At 39.8% G+C, this 20,675-nt stretch overlaps 1 protein-coding gene across 8 annotated transcripts in view; it reads right to left on the bottom strand.

Annotated features, from left to right (window-relative positions):
• Positions 1-20,675, bottom strand: part of CHRDL1 (chordin like 1) — a 117,512-nt gene that overhangs the window by 76,684 nt on the left and 20,153 nt on the right. For 7 of the 8 annotated variants that reach the window (XM_060087706.1, XM_060087704.1, XM_060087705.1 and 4 more), the window contains exons 3-4: positions 14,822-14,934; positions 12,113-12,206 (exon numbers count right to left, since the gene is read on the bottom strand). In XM_060087706.1, the coding sequence (XP_059943689.1) occupies positions 12,113-12,206; positions 14,822-14,934 (207 nt within the window). Of the gene's footprint in view, positions 1-12,112; positions 12,207-12,299; positions 12,388-14,821; positions 14,935-20,675 lie in introns of those variants that run through there. The other variant, XM_060087712.1, reaches the window with a different exon arrangement.

The following is a 20,675-nucleotide window of genomic DNA, read 5'->3' as shown; positions in this document are numbered from 1 at the left end:
AAGCCTGGAAATCCTTCCTTGTACCTAACTTTTTATGCTGAAGCTCATTTTTGCCCACACTCCCCGTTTGGAGATGGAAGGAGAAAGCTAATCAGCATCCTCTAAGACCCATTTATCTTTCTGAAGTTTGTTGAAGTCCCTTTAGTCTTTCTTTCACCAGGCTCAGTAATCACACTTTTCCTTCAACATTGCCTCATAGGTTTGATACTCTAATCCTTTAATAATCTTTCTAATAAAACCATACTGAATAGCTCCAGACGTGACTGCCCTCAGAAAGCAATCTCAGAGGAGGCCCTTTCGGAGATGTACTTCTCCAGGTAAAGGGAAACAGGGATACAGTTCTACCCCTATGGATTTCTCCAAAAGATAACAAAACCTGCCAGTAATCAGCTCCTAATACATGATGCTCTCTGAAGTTCCCTGGGAAACATTAATAATGAATATGTCTGTCTTTCAAAACCCAGCATTTCACAGTCATTACTGGCAGTTACTGCTTGTCAGACCTGTCATTGTCAAAGACAATGCGGTCTCTGCAGTCTTCCTCATCCTATGAAAACTATGCTCAGAAAACCAACATTTGCTAGATTCTTCTAAGACCCCTTGGTTATCTCCTGACTTTGCTTTCTCATCTCTACCACCAGCCTCTTCTCAAATTTCTTTTCCATTCTTGTCCCCATTTAAAAAAGAGACATGCTACAACATGGATGAACCTGGAAGACATTCTGCTAAGTGAAATGAGCCAGGCACAAAAGGAAATATACTGTATGATTCCATTTATATGAGGTTCCTAGAGGAGTCAGATTCACAGAGACACAAAGTAGAATGGTGGTGGCCAGGAGCTGGGGGAGGGGGAAATGGGGAGTGGCTTATAAGAACGGAGTTTCAGTTTGGGAAGATGAAAAAATTCCTGAGATGGATGGTGGTGATGGCTGTCCAACAATGTATGTGTATTTAATGCCACAGAACTGTACAGTTGAAAGTGATTAAAATGCGAAATTTTGTTATACATACTTTGTTACCGTAAAATTTTTTAAAAATAAAAAAGAGATTTTTTAAAAAGAAGGAAGGAAGAGAGGGAGGGAAGAGGGAGGAAGGGAAATAGAGAAAGAAAGCGAGGAAAAAAGCAAGCCCCATTTCCCTGCCCGTCTTGTTCCCTAACCCTAACCCCCATTTCCCTCCTATTGAAATACTAAAGGAATACCGCCTATAAAAGGTAGGGTGGTGAGCCGTGGACTCTGGTTTGGCCTTAGATCCCTGAAGGCAGGATCTTGTGAATGTGAAGAATTCAAAGCTGCATGAATTTGCTAAAGGAAAGAAAATGGAGCTTGCAGGGACACTCACCTTATCTCTCTGTTTTAAAAGTAACCTCTACTCCCAAGTTTGAGGTCTTTCCTTTTCTCCCCAATTAAAAAAAATCCAACCAACCTTCTTCCTCCCCCTCCTGCAGACAACTTTGATTTATCCCTTTCTTTAAAGATACAGTACATATACTTCATAGACTCTCTCCAATTCAGGGAGTACAGCCCTAAAAAAAAAAACAGAAAAAAAAAAAACCCTGTCTCAGCAGTCACATATCTATTGCTGGACCACTTCCCACTCTCTGGGTCTTAACGTGTATGTGGCAAAGACAAAAGACAACACATCAAGATATCTCTAAAACAGACTAATTTATGGCCAAAAAAATGGAGTCCTGTGAGGAGGTAGGTTTTGGAACAGATTTTAATAACTGTCACCCCCAATCTGCCAGTTTCTAAAATCACTTTTAGGGAATAGCTGACAGTGTGAAAAATCTAGATACAAAAATCAGAGGAAAATCAGTCTAATAAAGACTGCTATTTATCTTAGTGGCTGCAAATAATCTGGTAAATCTTCTGGGCTATAGTTATTTTGCATCCAAAACCCTGAAGTGAAACCCTTTGGCTCTAGACAACAGATAGCAAGGATATTTGGTTACTTCTGAAACATATTGGTTTTAAGTTAAGAACCCCAAAGTGAAAAACTTGAGAGAGTTAGCAACTCATCCTAGAAACCACTGTGTCTTCTGCCACGAATACAGAACTTATCCTTGATATTACAGAGAGGCTCCTCCTTCACCCCTACCCCCCACCCCGCCCCTGCCCCTGCATAACTCTTCCAGGTACCCAGGTTAGTGGCCTCAGGATCTTCCCCCACTCACCCCCCCATTCACTACCATCAGATTCTGCTTTCTAGATCCTGTGTGCTAGTTACATTAAAAATGATTAATAAGAGTTATCACCTCCAAAGATAGATGAATTCATCAAGAATCAAAGTCTGAATTCAAAAGATGAAGCTGTAAGATTTTAATAGCATTTCAGGTATCAGGCAACCTGGCAGGGAAGTAGGGTGGGGTGGGAGAAGGGGAGCCTGACACTATGCTGGCTGGACAGGTCACGGGAAACTAAGGTAATCATCTCCTGCTCTGCTTACTCAGAAAGCAGGCCCTGGTTTCTGGATCACCCCTACAACCAGGAAGAAAGCTCACTAAAGGACATTTTACTAATCCTTTCCTTAAAATACCCTAGATGTGACTCTTATTTCAAACTAAGTTGAAAACAGACTAAGCTGAAAACACTGATTTTATTTCAAACTATGTTGATTGCTTTTCCCTTTGAGAGTTTCATTTGTTTATCAACAGAAATTCCTGGGCTAATTCCGAGAAATGCCATTCATTTCTCGCCAACAACAAGTCACGGACAGTGGGTGGGGTAGAGGGGTGAGCTCCCCACGGAGGGTCCTTCTTTCTGGACCTGACAGCCAGGGGCTCTGAATGTGGACGATGGCAGACGAGAAAGGCTCTGGGTGGGAGCTCTGGGAAAGCAGGGAGACCAGCCAGAGGGAACAGTGAGTACATGTTACCGCGGGGTTGGTCCTGGAGGAGTGTCACATAGGCAAAGTATGTTTCTGGGGGTGCCTGTGCTCCCCATTATCAGAGAAACAACGTTGTCAAGTTGCCCCCAGCTCTCTGCAGATGCACAGGGCCTTGCCCAGGATCTTGCCCAGGACTGCTCTATGCAGGCAATGCTCTCACCTCAAGATCTCCCCTGGGCCCTGTTACCATAGTGACCCGTCCCCCATCCAAGTGCAACAGAATTACTTGAGGCGCTTGTTTAAAATGCAGAATACCCACTATAGCCCAACTGAATCAGAATTTTTAGTGTAGGGCCCGGGAGTCTGCATTTTATTAAATCCCTTTAAGCACACTAAAGTTTAAGCAATATTAATTTAGGGTCTTGTTCTAAAACGGCTTGCTACTCTAATGAACTTCTCCAAACTAAGATACTGTATTTACCAATAGCTTATTGCTGTAATATAAACAACTTTTAGAAATTGAATGGCATAATCCAAGACTTCCTAAAACATATACTAAAGAACACTAATCCTGCTAATAAGTACTCTACAAAAACCAGGTCCCATGGCTGAATAAGTTTGGAAAATACTTCATCCCATACACTCACTTATATATTCAGAGTGCATATTAACATACTAAAGGCTTTGAGAAGTCCTGCATTAAAATAAACCTGTCTAACTTTCTCTAATCCAGAAACCCTCGTTTATTTGACCATATAAATGTTTTCTCTAGTTAACCCTATTAATTGTCCCATAAAATTGTGTTCCTTGCAGCAAACTTTGGGAAACAATGTCTTAACCCAGAAGAATGATTGTAGTGGTGGAGGTTTCTTAAATATAGCAAGCACGTGGGAGATTTATTTGGGACAAATGGGGCTTTTCAGTATCCCTCAGTGATGTGCCACCTTCTTCACCTTTACATGGGGCCAGCTTTGATTAACGTCCATTGAAAGAAATAGAAGAGTTCTGCTCTACCATGACAGAAAGCCATAGTTTTCCTAAATGTCTTCTTCTTGTATGGCATAAGGGCTTCTAGAATGCTAACAGGAAATCACATTCTTTTTCAAAAAGGAACTAAATCCCCAGGGTGTACCAGAGATAAAAATCACCTCACCTGGCAGAAGGCAAGTGGGATGCCACTTTCCTGGAGAAGTTTTAACCCTTTATACTCTGCAGCGTTCAAAGACCAAGTGTATGAGGAAAACAATGGAAATAAACCATGGAAGACAGTGAAAGAGGTCTAAGAGGTAAGACGGCAATCAGTATAGACATGGAGGATCTACCCATCAACAGTGAACATCTGTGTGGCCACCTCTCAGTAATCAGTACAAGAATGCTAACGGTGACAATAATAATAATAAAGTAAAACCTCTGCTATCCAGAGACCAACATTCCAGAACCCTCAGGCTTTTGGATAGCTCTATACCCAGAAAGAGTTTTTATAAATATACCAATCTTTTGGGAATTCCCTGGCAGTCCAGTGGTTAGGACTCTGCGCTCTCACTGCCAAGGGCCTGGGTTCAATCCCTGGTCAGGGAACTAAGATCACTCAAACCATGTGGCACAGCCAAAAAAATAAATAAATAAATACCAATCTTTTGCAGGCAAAGAAATGACCCTTGATCAATCATCTTGTATACTACGGCTTTTGTAGTTCCCTTACAAAAAAGGGAAAATAATATGCTAATTAGCTGTTATTATGTAAAAGGAATTGATCTTTTTCAATCAAACCCAGGAGGCAAGTGAATACAGAATTCAGAAAAGAGCAAAAGGAACGAGCAGAGCACAATGGCGATTAGACATGGATGATGGCAACAGCAGCAATCAGCAGCAACCATGAGGATGGCAGCAGACACTCAAAGAGATGAATCAAAAGAAGATGGGATAGCTTTAAAATTTGGGAGAGGTTCCTCAGTAAGTTAAACATAGAATTTCCATATGACTCAGAAGTTCCACTCCTAGGTATATACCCAAAATAACCTAAAACATATGTCCCACAAAAACTTGTACATGAATGTTCATAGCACTATTCACAGTAGCCAGAAGGTGGAAACAACTCAAATGCCCATCAACTGATGGATAAACAAAATGTGGTATATCCCTACAATGAAATATTATTCAATCATAAAAAGGAATAAATTACTAATGCATGCTACAACATGGATAAATCTTAAAAACATTATGCTAAGTGAAAGAAGCCAGATGCAAAAGACTACATATTTTATGGTTTCATTTACATGAAATGTCCAGAATAGTAAAATCCATAGAAACAGAAAGCAAATTAGTGGTCGCCAGGGGGCTGGAGCAGGACAGGTAATGGGGAATGACTATTTAACGGGCACAGGGTTTTGTTTTGGGGTGGTCAAAAAATTTCAGGAACTAGGCTAGTGGTGATGATTGCAGTAATATTGTGAATGTTCTTTTTTTTTTTTTTTTTTTTTGCGGTACGCGGGCCTCTCACTGCCGTGGCCTCTCCCGTTGCAGAGCACAGGCTCCAGACACGCAGGCTCAGCAGCCATGGCTCACGGGCCCAGCCACTCCGCGGCATGTGGGATCTTCCCGGACCGGGGCATGAACCCATGTCCCCTGCATCAGCAGGCGGACTCTCAACCACTGCGCCATCAGGGAAGCCCATGAATGTTCTTAATGCCACTGAATTGTACACTTTAAAATCATAAATTTTATGTTATGTGTACTTTACCACAACTAAAAATAGATAAGTCTCCCCCTTTAACTTTGCCCTTAAAAAAACAAACAACTGGAGGGAGCAAAAAAGGCCTGTCTACCTGATTCCTAAAACACTGGAAGTCACAGACATGGAGACAGACATAATCCTAAAACTAGACTCCCTTTTTATATAAATGTACTGGAACACAATGTGCAGACAGGCCAGCGATTACAGACCAAAAAACAGATTCAGAGTGTCTGAGTGCCATGCAGCCCTCACTCTAAACTGTCCAAGGCCAAATGGCATATAGCTACCTCCTATCTTATGTAGTCTGTTTCTGCTATAGTATAGATTTGTGTAATCCAAATTTGTTCATATGTGAGTGGTAGATAAGAGAAAGATGTTGGTATAAAACAGAAATTGCATTGGTTCATACATAATTTTCCTTAGCAAATTCATATTTTGTACCATCAAGTGACAGCAACTGAATGCGAAGTACACTAACACAACTGAAATCAGCGAACCATGAAGGAACACAGTACTCTATCCTATTCCTGTTCACCTCACATTCTCCCTCTTGGCTCAGTTTGGCCGTATGCTCGGTCTTCTAAATGCTTATCACGTGATTCTTTCTGATCTTGTGCATTTTTCTCTTGTCTCTATTACTCAGCGGCCTCAACCTTTCCTTATACCCCTTTCCTTCAAGCTAAAGTCACCATTTTAAAGGATGAAGTCTCTACTGACTGTAACATTCTTTATTAGAAATCTAAGGTGACTTTTTAAACCATGCTAGTATTTTATTAGTACAGTTGTTTTATTAGTACTCTAGTTACAAAGTTGCGTAAGTTTAGAGTTGTTTGCTCCAATCCTGTTTTTTTCCTTAAGCTTGTTATTTTTCAGTGTACAGTTTTGCAGAATGGGAGGATTTTCAGAAAAGCACATATCGCATTATAGCAGAAATGACTGTATTCACTAGCTAGCTCACTACCCAACTCCTGTTGAGAGAAATGGCATAGAGCTTCCAGCATCTCCTTACGGGAGCACACAGACTGTAGTGCATCTGTGGAAAGGTTATTTCCTTACCTGGAAATAACCTGGAATGTGAAAGACTTGGGTGAGGAGTGCCTCTCTTGGCAAAACCACACTGTCACTCTCTCTCTTAAAACCATATCATAGAACTAAACCTCCTCATACCTAGCTGAAAAGGAAACACTGGATTAGGTCTCTGGTAAGAGATCAAATCAGATATTTTGGCAAATTTATAACAGCTCTTTCATGACCTGGGAATGTTGGAATACCTCTAATGGAACCCAAGTTTATTCATTCTGAATAGCAAATTCTTAATGGAATGGCCATTTCAGAAAACTGTTAGTGGAGCTTCCCTGGTGGCACAGTGGATAAGAATCTGCCTGCCGATGCAGGGTACACAGGTTCAAGCCCTGGTCCAGGGAGATCCCACGTGCCATGGAGCAACTAAGCCCGTGTGCCACAACTACTGAGCCTGTGCTCTAAAGCCCACGTGCCACAACTACTGAGCCCACGAGGCACAACTACTGAAGCCCATGGCCTACAGCCCATGCTCTGCAACAAGAGAAGCCACCGCAATGAAAAGCCCACGCACTGCAACGAAGAGTAGCCCCCCGCTCACCGCAGCTAGAGAAAGCCCGCGTGCAGCAACGAAGACCCAACACAGCCAAAAATAAATAAAATAAGAAAATAAATTTTTAAAAAAGAAAGAAAACTGTTAGATAATATCATGATTTAGGCTCCTGGTCACTATAAAAGTCGTCTTTTGGTGATAAAAATTATACATAAAGAACAGAAGGAAGCAAGTCATATTCTTTCTCTCCCCCTTCCCCCTTTACCACTCAACTCCCCCAAAAAAGAAGATATGGAATTCCATTCCTACAAATCTTTCATCAGGGACAACAGAGACTCCTGCTTAGAGACTGGGATGAATTTAATGACCTTTATCACTCCTGTGCAGTCTTGACCTGTTCATTATCAATGTTCTACCTTCCACGTAGCACCAGTCTCTGGACCCAGTAGAGCCCTGTGGTATGTGACCAAGACTTGATCTCTGCCATGGAGGCCTGGGGAAGTGCTGGAGAAAAAGTTTTCACTTGCTCTTCATGGGAATTGGTATCGATTTCTCTCGTAATTCTGGAAAAGCAGTCTGCATACTCTGATTTCCACAGGTCAGCAGGAGCTACAGGAGACAACCTCAAATGCAAGTGAGAACCTTGGAAATTTCAGGGGGTAAGAAGTTTAGAAAGCAAGAGTCCTGGGACACACAGAAACAGATAGGGGGTGAAGTCTCCTCTGTTCCCGCCAATGGAAGATGGGCTCTAGGCATGGCAGGTAGACCCTTCCCACAAAGTCCATCACTACCCAGTAAACACTCCCTGAAGTTGCTACTGCTGTAGGATAGTATGTAAAACCTTGCATATATGCCTTCCTTGTTTGTTTTCCCTTTTTGATATAGAACTTGTTCATCATCTTGGCTTTAAATATTCTATTTTTCAGTGAAGACGTTTTCATCACAGTGCCTTCCATTGGCTTAAGACAGAAAACTAGAGCCCCTTCCTTTGACCAAACATTCCTGTGGCCCTGAAGGCATGAGTTTCCTCACGTCTAATAATCACTGGGGTGGAAGGAACACAGAGGACTCATCACATCCATCGCCCTGTCTCAAAGCAAAACTGTGCCAACTCTCTCAAATGCGTGGGTAGCTTTTTATTTCCAGAAATATGCAGGAAAGAGACTAAAGTTCTCCTTAGTCATTTATTCTAGGATTTAACAACCACTGTGTCCCAAAGTTCTTCTTTTATCAAACTCCATTCTTCTCTGCTATGGTTTAAACCTGTTTATTCTTGTTTTATCTTCAACAGAAAAAAAAATAGCTGGTTTGCATTCCAGCTCCATATGGCATAGAGAGCACATGAGAAAACGCCCTGCTATTTTCTGAACAAAGAAGAGTGAGAGACAAAATATAAAAGTAAACATAAATAAATAAATAAATAGATAAAACTGCAAAACTGCAAAATCATCCTCAGAAACAAAAGTAAACTCTCTATGAAATAAAACACAGGCAAAAGTACAGCAATAAATGGGGGCCAAAGTGATATGGTCCACTGGCAGCTGGGACCAGATATAGACAGTTATATTCAGACAGCTGAGTAAGAACTATGGCCTATAAATGGCTTCCTATGTAAAGCTGGGGACTAGAGTCACACTCCTCACATGTAAACAGGGGCTGACATAGCTCTGCCCACCCAAGATGGCTCCCTCACATGGACAGATTGTCCAAGATGGGCAGCTGCAGCTGAGGTCCCAATCCAAGATCATTATCAGGGACTAGCCCTGCATAAGAAAACAGAGATAGAAATAGACCATCTAGATATGAGGAAGCCCAAGTTGGGACACCAACTTATGACCTGGTTTAGTGCTAAGTGAACTATAAGGCCTGAAACTGCTACCACAAGAAAGGAAGGACTTATGCAAGAGAAAAACCCCACGGATGATGAGTTTTTAAACAAAAATTTTAGAAAACAAGGGGAAATCTGGAACTAAGAAAAGCTATCAAGAAACCCAATGAAAGTGAGAATTCACAGCTGAAAAAAAATGGATATTTGAACGATCAGAAATGGACTTTAAATAAATATTTAAATACCTTAAAGAAATAAATAAGAGAATAAGACCCCAAGAAACAATAACAGGGGTTTTATAAAATGGCAATTTGTAGATTTTTATATATCAATAATTCAAAACACAGTTATTGGGGAAAATACAGTTATTAAAAATAAAACAACAAATAAAACCCAACAGATAGTCTATATAGTAGGCATGAAAAAGCTGGAGAAAGAATTCATGAATTGGAGGACAGAGTTGAAGTAATATATCATTCTAGGGAGTATTCCAATATATCATTAGGGGGAAAAATAAAGGAGACATTAAGAGACTCAGAGTGTAAATTAAATGAGCTGCAATGACATATACCAAAGACAAGATTAAGAATGAACAAAAAGAGAGAAGGAGAGGTAATTTTCACAAAAATAATGACTTAAAATTGAAGAGAAATTTGAGTCCTTTGGCTGAAAAAAAATCATGTGCTGAGCAGGCTAAATAAAAACAAATCATACATCAAAACACCTCATTGTGTGCATCAAAGAAAACAGAATATCTTAAAAGCTAGAAGAAGAAGAAGACAGATTACCTATGAAAGAACTATAATCAAAGAGCAGACTTCTTATCCACAAACAAAGGAAGTCAAGAAACCATTTATTAATATCTTCAAAGTGCTGAGGGAAAATAAACATGCACCTATAATTTTATACCCAGCCAAATTATCATTCAAAAATGAGGGCAAGGGACTTCCCTGGCGGTCCAGTGGTTAAGACTCTGCACTCCCAATTCAGGGGGCCCAGGTTTAATCCCTGATCGGGGAACTAGATCCCATATGCATGCCATAACTACGAGTTCACATGCTGCAACTAAGAAGTCTGCATGCCACAACTAAAAAAAAAGATCCTGCCTGCTGCAACTAAAGATCCCGTGTGCCGCAACTAAGACCCAGCACAGCCTAAATAAATAAATAAATATTTTAAAAACATGAGGGCAAAATAAAGACATTTTTGCATATAAGGATTAGGGAACTTCAGTATCACTACCCACAGAAAGAACTGTTAAAGGTTACAGTTAACAAGAAAAATGAACTCACAAGGAAGTGACCTGCAAGAACAAGAAGGCAAAGGAAATGAACAGCTGGTTTCTATACTCCATAAAATGGGCTTTTAAAGTCTTAAAGATAACGGTGTTTATTTCTTTCCATTTTATCTTTTCTAGGACGTATGACCTCAATTCTTTTCATACTTTCTTTTTCTCTCAAAAGAACTGCTAGCTTATACTTTCCGTTTTTCTCAGTAATTGTTTCCTGTTACGCAGCTGGGGTAGATGACAGCCATCTTCCACTCTGTGCGCTTCCACCCTATGCTCTGTGTCTGGGCCCTGCCCCAACCTCCTTCCCAGGAAAGAACAATTTCTGCACAGCCATTTAGATCAATTCCTATGACATTAGACCACTTTTAGAGACTTCTGGGATAAGCAGCTTTTATAAGGCTATTTGACAGGCAACCTGCCAGATGAAAAAAAAGAAAGAATCCTCCCATACTACACCCTTGTAATCCAATTTAAATAGAAGAAGCAAATAAACACACACAAGAATGGTAAACTTCATTGAGGGATTTATTTTATTTCAAAGAACAACTTGTCGGTTGATGATATGCCAAGTCAGTCTCTCATATCTTGAAGCAGATACTATGGTCACCAATACTCAGAATGATAAACCTGTGACATGGCATGATCTTTTGCCATCTGGGAAAGAATCCCAAAGAATCAGAGTGTATTTACCAATGTAAGAAAGTATAAGTTATAAAGGTGCTGACAAAAAGGGCTTGGGGGTTTCTTCTCTATTCAACAAAATCTCCATTCCTGTAACATTTCAGTTAACCGAGTTGTCACTGAACCTCATTCCTAGCCTCATTTCTAGCATTTTTGCCCTGACACTTTTGGTTTCTTTCTTGTAAGTTCGGGAAGTTCCTCACTACTTTTAAAAAGCAGCATTTATGCCAGAGGCTAGTGGTTCTTCATGTTTTTGGGGTCATGAACACCCCTTTAGGAATACCAATAAAGCTATGGATCTTCTCTAAAGGAATTTACACACATACATTGTTACACCAAAAACTGAAAACATTTTAAAAGGTTTGCTAACCCCCTCAAAGTCCACCCATGGACCCCAACTTTGTCCTCAAGGGAAACAGAATCAACTCACAGGACTACAAAGCTTCTAATGCCTATATGGCAAGATGATCACTTACCTAGGGCTGCTGTCAGGCCCATGGGCATTCTCTGAATCATTCCGTGCTTGCATGCCTCTGGTGTGGGAGCCAGGCCCCAGACGTGAACAAAGTGTCACTGAGACAGCCCCTGCCTCAAACACCCTAGCCACAAACCATGAAGGTAGACGTCCTAATAGCCTTGGGAAAAAGTCTCTGCCTGCCTTCCCCTTAGCCTTGCTCTGAACAATGTATACATAATAACTGTACAGTCTGGAGCAGGCAGGCAGCTTTATACTGTCATAAACCCCACTGGTTCAGCTCCTTTGATTTTTTGAATAGCCCCTCATCATTTAGAAGCTATGCTCAAATGCAATTCCAGCACTAATTGTGTAGGACACGTGCCTCCATGCTACACCTCCCCTGGTGTCTGCTGCCCACAGCAGGAAGAGGCTGCTTATGGAAGAAAAATCGCTGGGCCACAATTCCCTTCCCCCAGTTGACATCCACCTTCAAATGATTAAAAGCCTAATGAAAATCTGTTACTGGGTACCCAATAACTTATTACAGCCTTGAATAGCCCACTTGGGCTATAAACAGTATTTAGAGGCCAGTGCACGCGCCGCCTGAAAGTGTCCTATTGTTATTCCTGTCTGGAAGTTTCCCCTTCTGAGGAATTAGGGAAAAGGGGTGGGTTGGTGGAAGAGGGAGAGCCAGGAAAGAAAGAGGCGAACTGGTTTACCTGGGCAGCGAGGGCAGCAAAGATGAGGAATATGCACGGGAGAGAGGCAATGAAGGCTTGGACATCTGACTCGGCTGCAAAGCACATTCCCGTTCTGAAAGAGAGAGGCAACAACAATAACAAAATAAATGTTTTTCAAGGTCACTGGGATCATGCCAGTTTGGGAAACAGTCATGCAGGGACTCACCCAGACAGTGAATAACACATTCCCGAGAAACTGAATGAAATCAGCATTTTCTTTCCTTTTCTCATCACTAGCACCTCCGCTGGGTTGGTTGATAGCTTACTGGCATATTTTTCTAAGGATCACTACTGCCCCAGTTTTCAAAGCCTCCCACAATTACTGGGAGGCGTCTTCTGACTTGGCTCTGTGACGTTTCTACCATTCCCCAGTCCTTCACGTCTTTTCCAAGAGCCTAGTGTGATTTCATAATCACCTGCCCAATGTCATGGAAGGAAGGGATTAATGAGCAATGGGTCCCTTGAGCTGCTACCCACCCCTGGGCAAGGAGATAGCCCTAGCACATGGACCCTGGATTCCACATAACTCTGCCTTGGTCCCGAAGACTGAGTGCTCCCTCTTCTCATTTCCTTTTCAAGTCAGAATTTTGCTGAGAACAAGCTAGAGTTTGGAATTGAACTGATTAGCTAGTATGACTGGGGGAGGGGGCGACTGGGTCCCTGCCTGATTTACAGTGACAAGATCCCTAGCTCTGACAGCTTTCAGCCATTGCTAGAACAAAGGAAGACTTTGGAAATCAATTTTGCATTAACATTTTCCATCTATAATTCATTTGAAGTACGGGTTACTTGTATCCATCAGGCTCTTGTGGGGGAAGAGGGTAATGAAGAGGATGTAGACAGAAGATGCCTAGCACTTGAGCCATTGGCACTGGGATCACAGTAACATTTTCACTGCCCTGCAGATAGCAAAGCCTCAGCCCCCAAGGGTTAGCTGTCCATTTCCAATGCGTTGGGTCAAGAATCTGACACAACCATGCCATACCAGGCAGTTAAGCAGTCTCCAGATGCTCTATTTAATAACTGCCCTAGCTATTCAAAGAGGCAGGCTTCTTTTACCCAAATTTGAATCACCTTACCACAAATCTTTTTCTTTTCTCATGTATTTTCTAGAATAAATTTTTGGAGCATTGCGTTTGGAAACACCACGGAGCCTCCTTACATGTCACACTCCTCAGAGCCAGGTGGTGTCCTCTTGAAGCGAGATCACCAAAGCATATCAGAAATCACTGCACCTGGCTGAGGTCTCAACTGATTCCGCCTTAATGCCTAATACTGATTTCTGTTCTAGAGTTAATAGATTAACAAAAATAATAACCATAATGATAGTGATGTTATGCAGTTAGCATTTCTCGAATATTGACTGTGACCAAGCACTGTTTTAGGTGACTGAGATGGATTAGTGAATTTAATCCATACCATAACCCTATGAAATAGGTAATACCATTATACTATTTTAAAGGAGATGAAGTTGAAGGAATCTCAGAGAGGTTAGATAACTTGCTGAACATAACACAGCTCAGAAGTGGCAGAGCCAGGCTTGGAAGCTTGGTCTCTCTTGATTCTAGAGCCCTGTGGCCTGTTAAGACCACCTAATGTTGCCTGAAGGTTAGGTTCCCACAGGCTCAAAATTCTGAAAGCCCAAGTTTCTATTCAAATGGCAAAAGAATCAGGCTTGCAAGTGAGTGCTCCTGTTCTACCTGGGCGCTAGCGAGGAGATGCACTTCATCCATGAGGTCTCAAGTGAGAGGCTAGTCTTGAAAATTCTTTCTATATGTTCAGAATTCTCAATCCTCAAGGCCTACTACAAGGCCTCCTTTCCCAATTGGCTGAATGCATTGGTTCTCTACCAGGGGCCATTTTGCTCCACAAGTAACTTTGGCTGTGTCTGGAGACATTTTTGGTTGTCACAACTGGGGTTGATGCTACTGGCTTATAGTGGATAGAGGCCAGGGGTGCTGCTAAATATCCTACAATGCACAGGACAGCTCCCTACAACAAGAAATTATCTGTCCCCAAGAGTCAACAGGGCTGAAGCTGAGAAACCCTGGCCTAGTATATGATGGTAGAGGCTTGTTTGGAAAGATGCACCATAGCTGTGGTCCTGGGTCAGGGCCATGGAAAGATGGGACTACCTGCTTTGGCTATTGCAAACATGGCATTTAAGCTGTACAAATGCCTCTTTGAGTGACTGGACTGGAGCCAAGGCCAAGCCAAGAGAACTCTAATCCTCACAAGGTTCAGGCCAGGGTTTCACAACCTCAATCCTAATTACAGTCATTGGCTGAAATAACATAAAATACACTCTCCATATGAACCAGTTTATAATCTGTCCTAATCTCTTCTCGAAAGGCCAGGCTTGAAAGTGGTATTCAAAAATGATACTGTCTCACAATCCAGGCATTATATTGAGCTTTCTCGTCCACTCCACTTTTTCCAAGTCCTATATCATTTGGCTAAGAGACCATTAAGTATCCATCTATAGCAAATAACTCATTGAGATCCCATGAAAATCAAGCCAAAAGGCAACAGAAGAAAAAGATAGGAGATGTGTATTTTTCCTTACAATCTGCTTCCTAACTTCTTTTACGTTTTTATCACTCATGCTCCCTGGCCATCTAGGCACTTGAAAGCATCTCTGCATGCTGAGGAGCAAAGTAGGAAATCAAATGCCATCGGAGATTGTACCTCAGAGCAGATGCAGTTCACGCAGTAAACCAACCCATAAGGTTCCAGGTAAGGATGCCATCTCTCACCCACTCTGTACTTCTTGTCTTGAAACACACAATATGTCTCTGAATCTGTGAGGGAGGAGATAGAATATGCCGGTTAGAAAACATGGACCAATCACAAAATCCAAAGGCAATCACAGGTTCCATCCATTTTAGTGTACATCAAGAGAAGAGGCACAGGGAATATTTATAGAACCCCTATGATGGCTCAGTATTTTACATGCTTTCCTTATTTGATTCTACAATGACCCAGTAAGGTAGGCACTATTAGTCTCTCTTTTTTTTTTTTTTTTTTTTTTTTTGTGGTACGCAGGCCTCTCACCGTTCTGGCCTCTCCCGTTGCGGAGCACAGGCTCTGGATGCGCAGGCGCAGTGGCTATGGCTCACGGGCCTAGCCACTCCGTGGCATGTGGGATCTTCCCGGACTGGGGCATGAACCCGTGTCCCCTGCATCGGCTGGCGGACTCTCAACCACTTGCGCCACCAGGGAAGCCCTATTAGTCTCATTTTATAGGTGAAGGAAATCAAGAGTCATATAACTAGTTAGTAACTGACATGCAACTCAAACTCAGGTTTGCCTGACAGTGAAGCCAAAATCTTGACTACTGCTATTATAATAGTAAGATAAGGGAGCATGTCCTGTGTCTTTTTGGAAAAGGTTGTGCTCCCTTGCTTTGGAAATGGAAGCTAATGTCTGAAATGCTGATCTATCAGAACATTCTCAGAGCTGCCTGGTGGTGGTGTAGAGTGATGAATTAAACACATTGTGTTAGGTCCCTATAAAAGGCTTTGCTCACACATGCTAACATCATTCCATCATTAAGCAAATATTTGGGCACTTGATCTTTGTTAGGCACTATGCTAAGTGCTGGGGATAAAATGCTGAGCAGAAACACACACAGTCCTTGTTCTCATTCAACGTATAGACTTCTTGCTTCAACAATTCTCAATTAACTAAAAGTAATGTTTCCTTCCCCTTTGCTGGAATATAATTTTTCTTAGCCACAGCTTATCTTGTACCATAGTTACTTGAGCACATATTGTGTTACTTGTCTTATTTTACATCTCTCATTTCTCCATTAAGGTAAAAGGTCCTCGAATGTAGAAAACATTTATTCTTCACTCTCCATTTATCACATGGCCCAGCACACTGTGGCCAATAACTGTAAGCAACTAACAAATGACTAGTAAATGAATTTCCAAATCATGTGGTTTGTCTTCCAATCCCATCCTCTTCTGTCTCCTGCTTCCCATCCTCCTTCCCATCATACAAGGTCAAAATAAACTGAGACACCTCTTGTTGCAAGCACATTAATTTCCCCACACACTCCCCAGTAGATACTGCCTTGTTGATCAAAATTGAGAGAATAAAGACAGATAAGCAAGAAACAAGAAGAAGATATTTCCAACAAATAAATTATTAATATAAATACAGTGTTAGCATCTGGAATATTTTCCAATTATTCAAATCAATAAGTAAAGGACCAACCAATCCAATAGAAAAATGATCTAAGCACATGAAGAGCAATTTAGAGAAGAAATGAGAGCAGGCAATAAACAGGAAAATATGTTCAACCTCATTAGTAATCAGAGATTCAAATTAAAACTACACTGAGATAAATGCCTCAAGTGTCACTTATTGCTTCAAAGACCCTCTGTGATTCTTTCCAGCTTCCCACAAGATAAATTCAAATTTACTTTTCAAATCTTTATTTCCAACTTCTTCAGGACGATGAACTGGGAGTCAGAAAATCTGGGTCTGAATCCTAACTAGCTCTAGTTCTGTGGCATTGAGCAAGTCATTTAACTCTGTCAATCTCAATTTTCAGCATCTATGAAATATGGATTATATGTTTCTCAAGCAAATGTTGGAGAATTAGATAAAGCTCCTTGTAAATTATAAAGTGCTACAAAACGTAGAGTGTTATTTTATAATAATTGATTATTTTCTAATTAGAAAGGTAATGCCTGCTCAGTGTAGAAAATTGGAAAACACAGAAAAAGAAAAAATAAAAATGTAAAAGTATATATAAAAAAAAAGAAACATTCCGTTCACACAATTCCAGCACAAGAAGAAACCACGTTTAATATGTTGGTAATTCATAAATTGCCTGTGGATTGAAGGAAAAAAATCAAAAGGGAAATTAGAACATATCTAATAATTTAATAATAATTATAATAATTTAAAGTATCTAGTAATTTAAAAGAAAATAAAACCACAGCATATCAAAATTAGTGGGATTCAACTAAAGAAGTACTTAGAGGGAAATTTATATCACTAAGTACCTATATTGGAAAAGGGGAACAATCTCAAATCAATGCCTTAAGAAACTAGAAAAACGCAGAACAAAATAAACCAAAAGTAAATAGAAGGAATGAATAATAAAAAAACAGAAGTCAATGAAATTGAAAACAAAATCAATAGAAAAAAATGAATGAAACCAGAACCTGGTTCTCTAAGACAATCAATAAAATTGATAAACTTCTAGTAAGACTAACAAAGATAAAAAGAGAGAAGATGCAAATTACTAATACAGCGACAAAAGAGAGGTCTTTATTATAGATGCTATAGATATTAAAAGGGCGATATTATGAATAATTTTACACCAGTTAACATCTTAGATGAAATGGATGAATTATTTGAAAGACACAATTACCAAAGCTTACTCAAGGAAAGACAGATAATCTGAATAGTCCTACATCTTCTAAAGAAAGGCAAAGAAGCAGCATAGCCAAAACAATTTTGAAAAAGAAAGATGTTGGAAGACACACACTATGTGATTTCAAGGCAATATAAAGCTAAAGTTTTCAAGATAGTGTGGTGTTGGAAAAAGGTTAGACAAATATGCCAATGGAATAGGATGGAGAGTCAAAAAACAGACAAGGACCCACACTTATGGGTCTATTGATTTTCAACAGAGGCTTACCAAAAAACTGAGTAGAAAGTACACAAAGTTCCCACATATCCCCACTTCACCTCACCCCCACTTTTTCCTGGCATTAAGCTCTTGCATTAGTGTGGTACATTTGTTACAATTAATGAACCGATACTGATATATCAATATTAAATAAAGTACATAGTTTACATGAGAACTCACTCTTTGCATAGTTCTATGTGTTACGACAAATGTATAATGACATATATCCACCATTATAGTATCATACAGAATAGTTTCACTGCCCTAAATATCCCCTACTCTGCCTATTCATCTTTCCCCCACTCCACTCCCACAACTCCCGAAAACCACTGACTTTTTACTGTCTCTATAGTTTTGTCTTTTCCAAGATGTCATATAGTTGGAATCATAGGGTATGCAGTCTTTTTAGACTGGCTTCTTTCACTTAGCAATATGCATTTAAGATTCCTCTATGTCTTTTCATGGCTTGACAGCTCATTTATCATTGAATAATATTCCATTGTATGGATGTACAGCTTGTTTCTCAATTCACCTGTTGAAGGACATCTCGGTTGCTTCCAATTTTTGGAAATTGTGAATAAAGCTGCTAAAAACACTTGTGTGCAGGTTTCTGTGTGGCATAACTTTTCAACTCATTTGCATAATACCTGGGAGTGTGGTTGCTGGATTTTAGAGTAAGGCTACATCTAGCTTTTTAAGAAACTGCCAAACTGTCTTCCAAAGTGACTGTACCATCTTGCACTCCCACAAGCAATGAATGAGAGTTCCTGCTGTCTCCACATTCTAATAGGTATGCAGTGGTATCTCATTTGTTGTTTGAATTTTCAATTCCCTAATGACATTTGAAATTGAGCATCTTTTCATATACTTGCTTGCCATGTATGTATCTTCTTTGGTGAGGTATCTGTTTAGCTCTTTTGCCCATTTATTAATTGCATTGTTCATTTTCTTATTGTTGAGTCTTAAGAGTTACTTGTATATTTTCAGTACAAGTCCTCTATCAGATATGCATTTTGCAAGTATTTTCCCTCAGTCTGTGGCTTGTCTTTTCACTCTCTTAACAGTGTCTTTGGCACAGCAGAATTTTTCACTTGTAATAAAGTCCAGTTTATCAACTTTTTCTTTCATGGAGCATACTTTTGTTGTATCTGAAAACTCATTAACAAACCCAAGGTCACCTAGATTTTCTCCTATGTTACTTTCTGGAAGTTTTATAGTTTTGCATTTTAGTTCTTTGATCCACTTTGTAAGTTATTTTTATGGTCATCTTTTGCATGCAGATGTCTAGTTGTTCCAGTACCATTTGTTGAAAAGAGTATCCTTTTTTCCAATGAATTGTCCTTGATCTTTTTGTTGAAGATCAGTTGACTATATTTGTGTGGGTCTATTTCTGGGCTATGCTCCACTGATCCATTTGTCTATTCTTTCTATGGCATCACATTGTCTTAATTACTAAAGCTTCATAGCAAGTCTTGAAGTTGGGTAGTTTCAGTTCTCTAACTTTGTTGACGTTCTTCAATATTGTGTTGGCAATTTTGGGTCTTTTGCCTTTCCATATAAACTTCAGAGTTACTTTGTTGATTTCCACAAAGTAAATTTCTAGGATTTTGATTGGTATTTTATTGAATCTATAGATCAAGTCATGAAGTACTGGTATCTTAACAATACTGAGTCTTTCTACCCATGAACATGGAATCTCTTTCCAGTTATTTGATTTCTTTCCTGAGAGTTTTGTAGTTTTCCTCATATAGATCTTATACACATTTTGCTAAATTTATATCTAAGTACTTCATTTTTGGTGCTAATGTAAATGATTGTTTTCAATTACAAATTCCAATTGTTCATTGATAGTATATAGGAAAACATTTGACTTTCATATATTAACCTCATATCCTTAAACCTTCCTATAATTGCTTGTCAATTTTAGGAGGGTGTTTTGGCTGATTCTTTGGGATTTTTAAAATAATCATGTCATCTGCTAGCAAAGGTAGTTTTACTTCTTCCTTCCAAATATGTATACACTTTACTTCCATTTCCCACCTTATTGCATTAGTTAGGACTTCCAGTACAACAATGAATAGGAATGGTGAGAGAGGACACCATTGCCTTGTTCTTGATCTTAGGGGCAAAACATACAGCTTCACTCCATTAAGTGTGGTATTAGCTGTAGATTTTTGTATAGATGGTCTTTATGAAGTTGAAGAAGTCCCCCTCTATTTCTCGTTTGCTGTATAGTGTTGGCTTTTGTCAAATGGCTTTTCTGCATCTTCTGATATCATCCTGTAGTTTTTCTTTTTTAGCCTATTGATGTGATGGATTACATTAATTGATCTTTGAATGATGAAACAGCCTTGCATACCTGGAATAAATCCCACTTGACTGGATTTGTCCTACATTGTTTGATTCAATTTGCTAAAATTTTGTTGAGGATTTGGGCATGGGAGATATTACTCTGCAGTTTTCCTTTCTTATCATGTCTTTGTCTGGTTTTGGTATTAGGGTAATACTGGTCTCATAGAATGAGTCACAAAATGTTCTCTCTGCTTCTATCTTCTGAAACTGATAGTAGAGTAGTACTGGTATTATTTCTTCCTTAAATGTTTGGTAAAATTCACCAGTACATCATGGCGTGGTGCTTTCTGTTTTGGAAGACTGTTAATTTCTTTAACAGATATAAGCCTATTCAGATTGTCTATTTCTTCTTGTGTGAGTTTTGGTTGGTTGTATCTTCCCAGGTATTGGTAAGTTTCTTCCTAAGTTATCACTATGATGGCATGGAGTTGTTCATAATATTTTTTATTATGCTTTTGGTAGTAGTGATGGCCTTTCTTTCATTTCTGATATTAGTAATTTGTGCTTTCTCTCTCTTTTTCTTAGTTAACCTGACTAGAG

Source organism: Mesoplodon densirostris, chromosome X (assembly GCF_025265405.1).
Source record: "Mesoplodon densirostris isolate mMesDen1 chromosome X, mMesDen1 primary haplotype, whole genome shotgun sequence".
In the NCBI taxonomy this organism is placed as follows: Eukaryota; Metazoa; Chordata; class Mammalia; order Artiodactyla; family Ziphiidae; genus Mesoplodon; species Mesoplodon densirostris.
The sequence above is the reverse complement of the archived record's forward strand: the minus strand, read 5'-3'. Positions and strand labels throughout refer to the sequence as shown.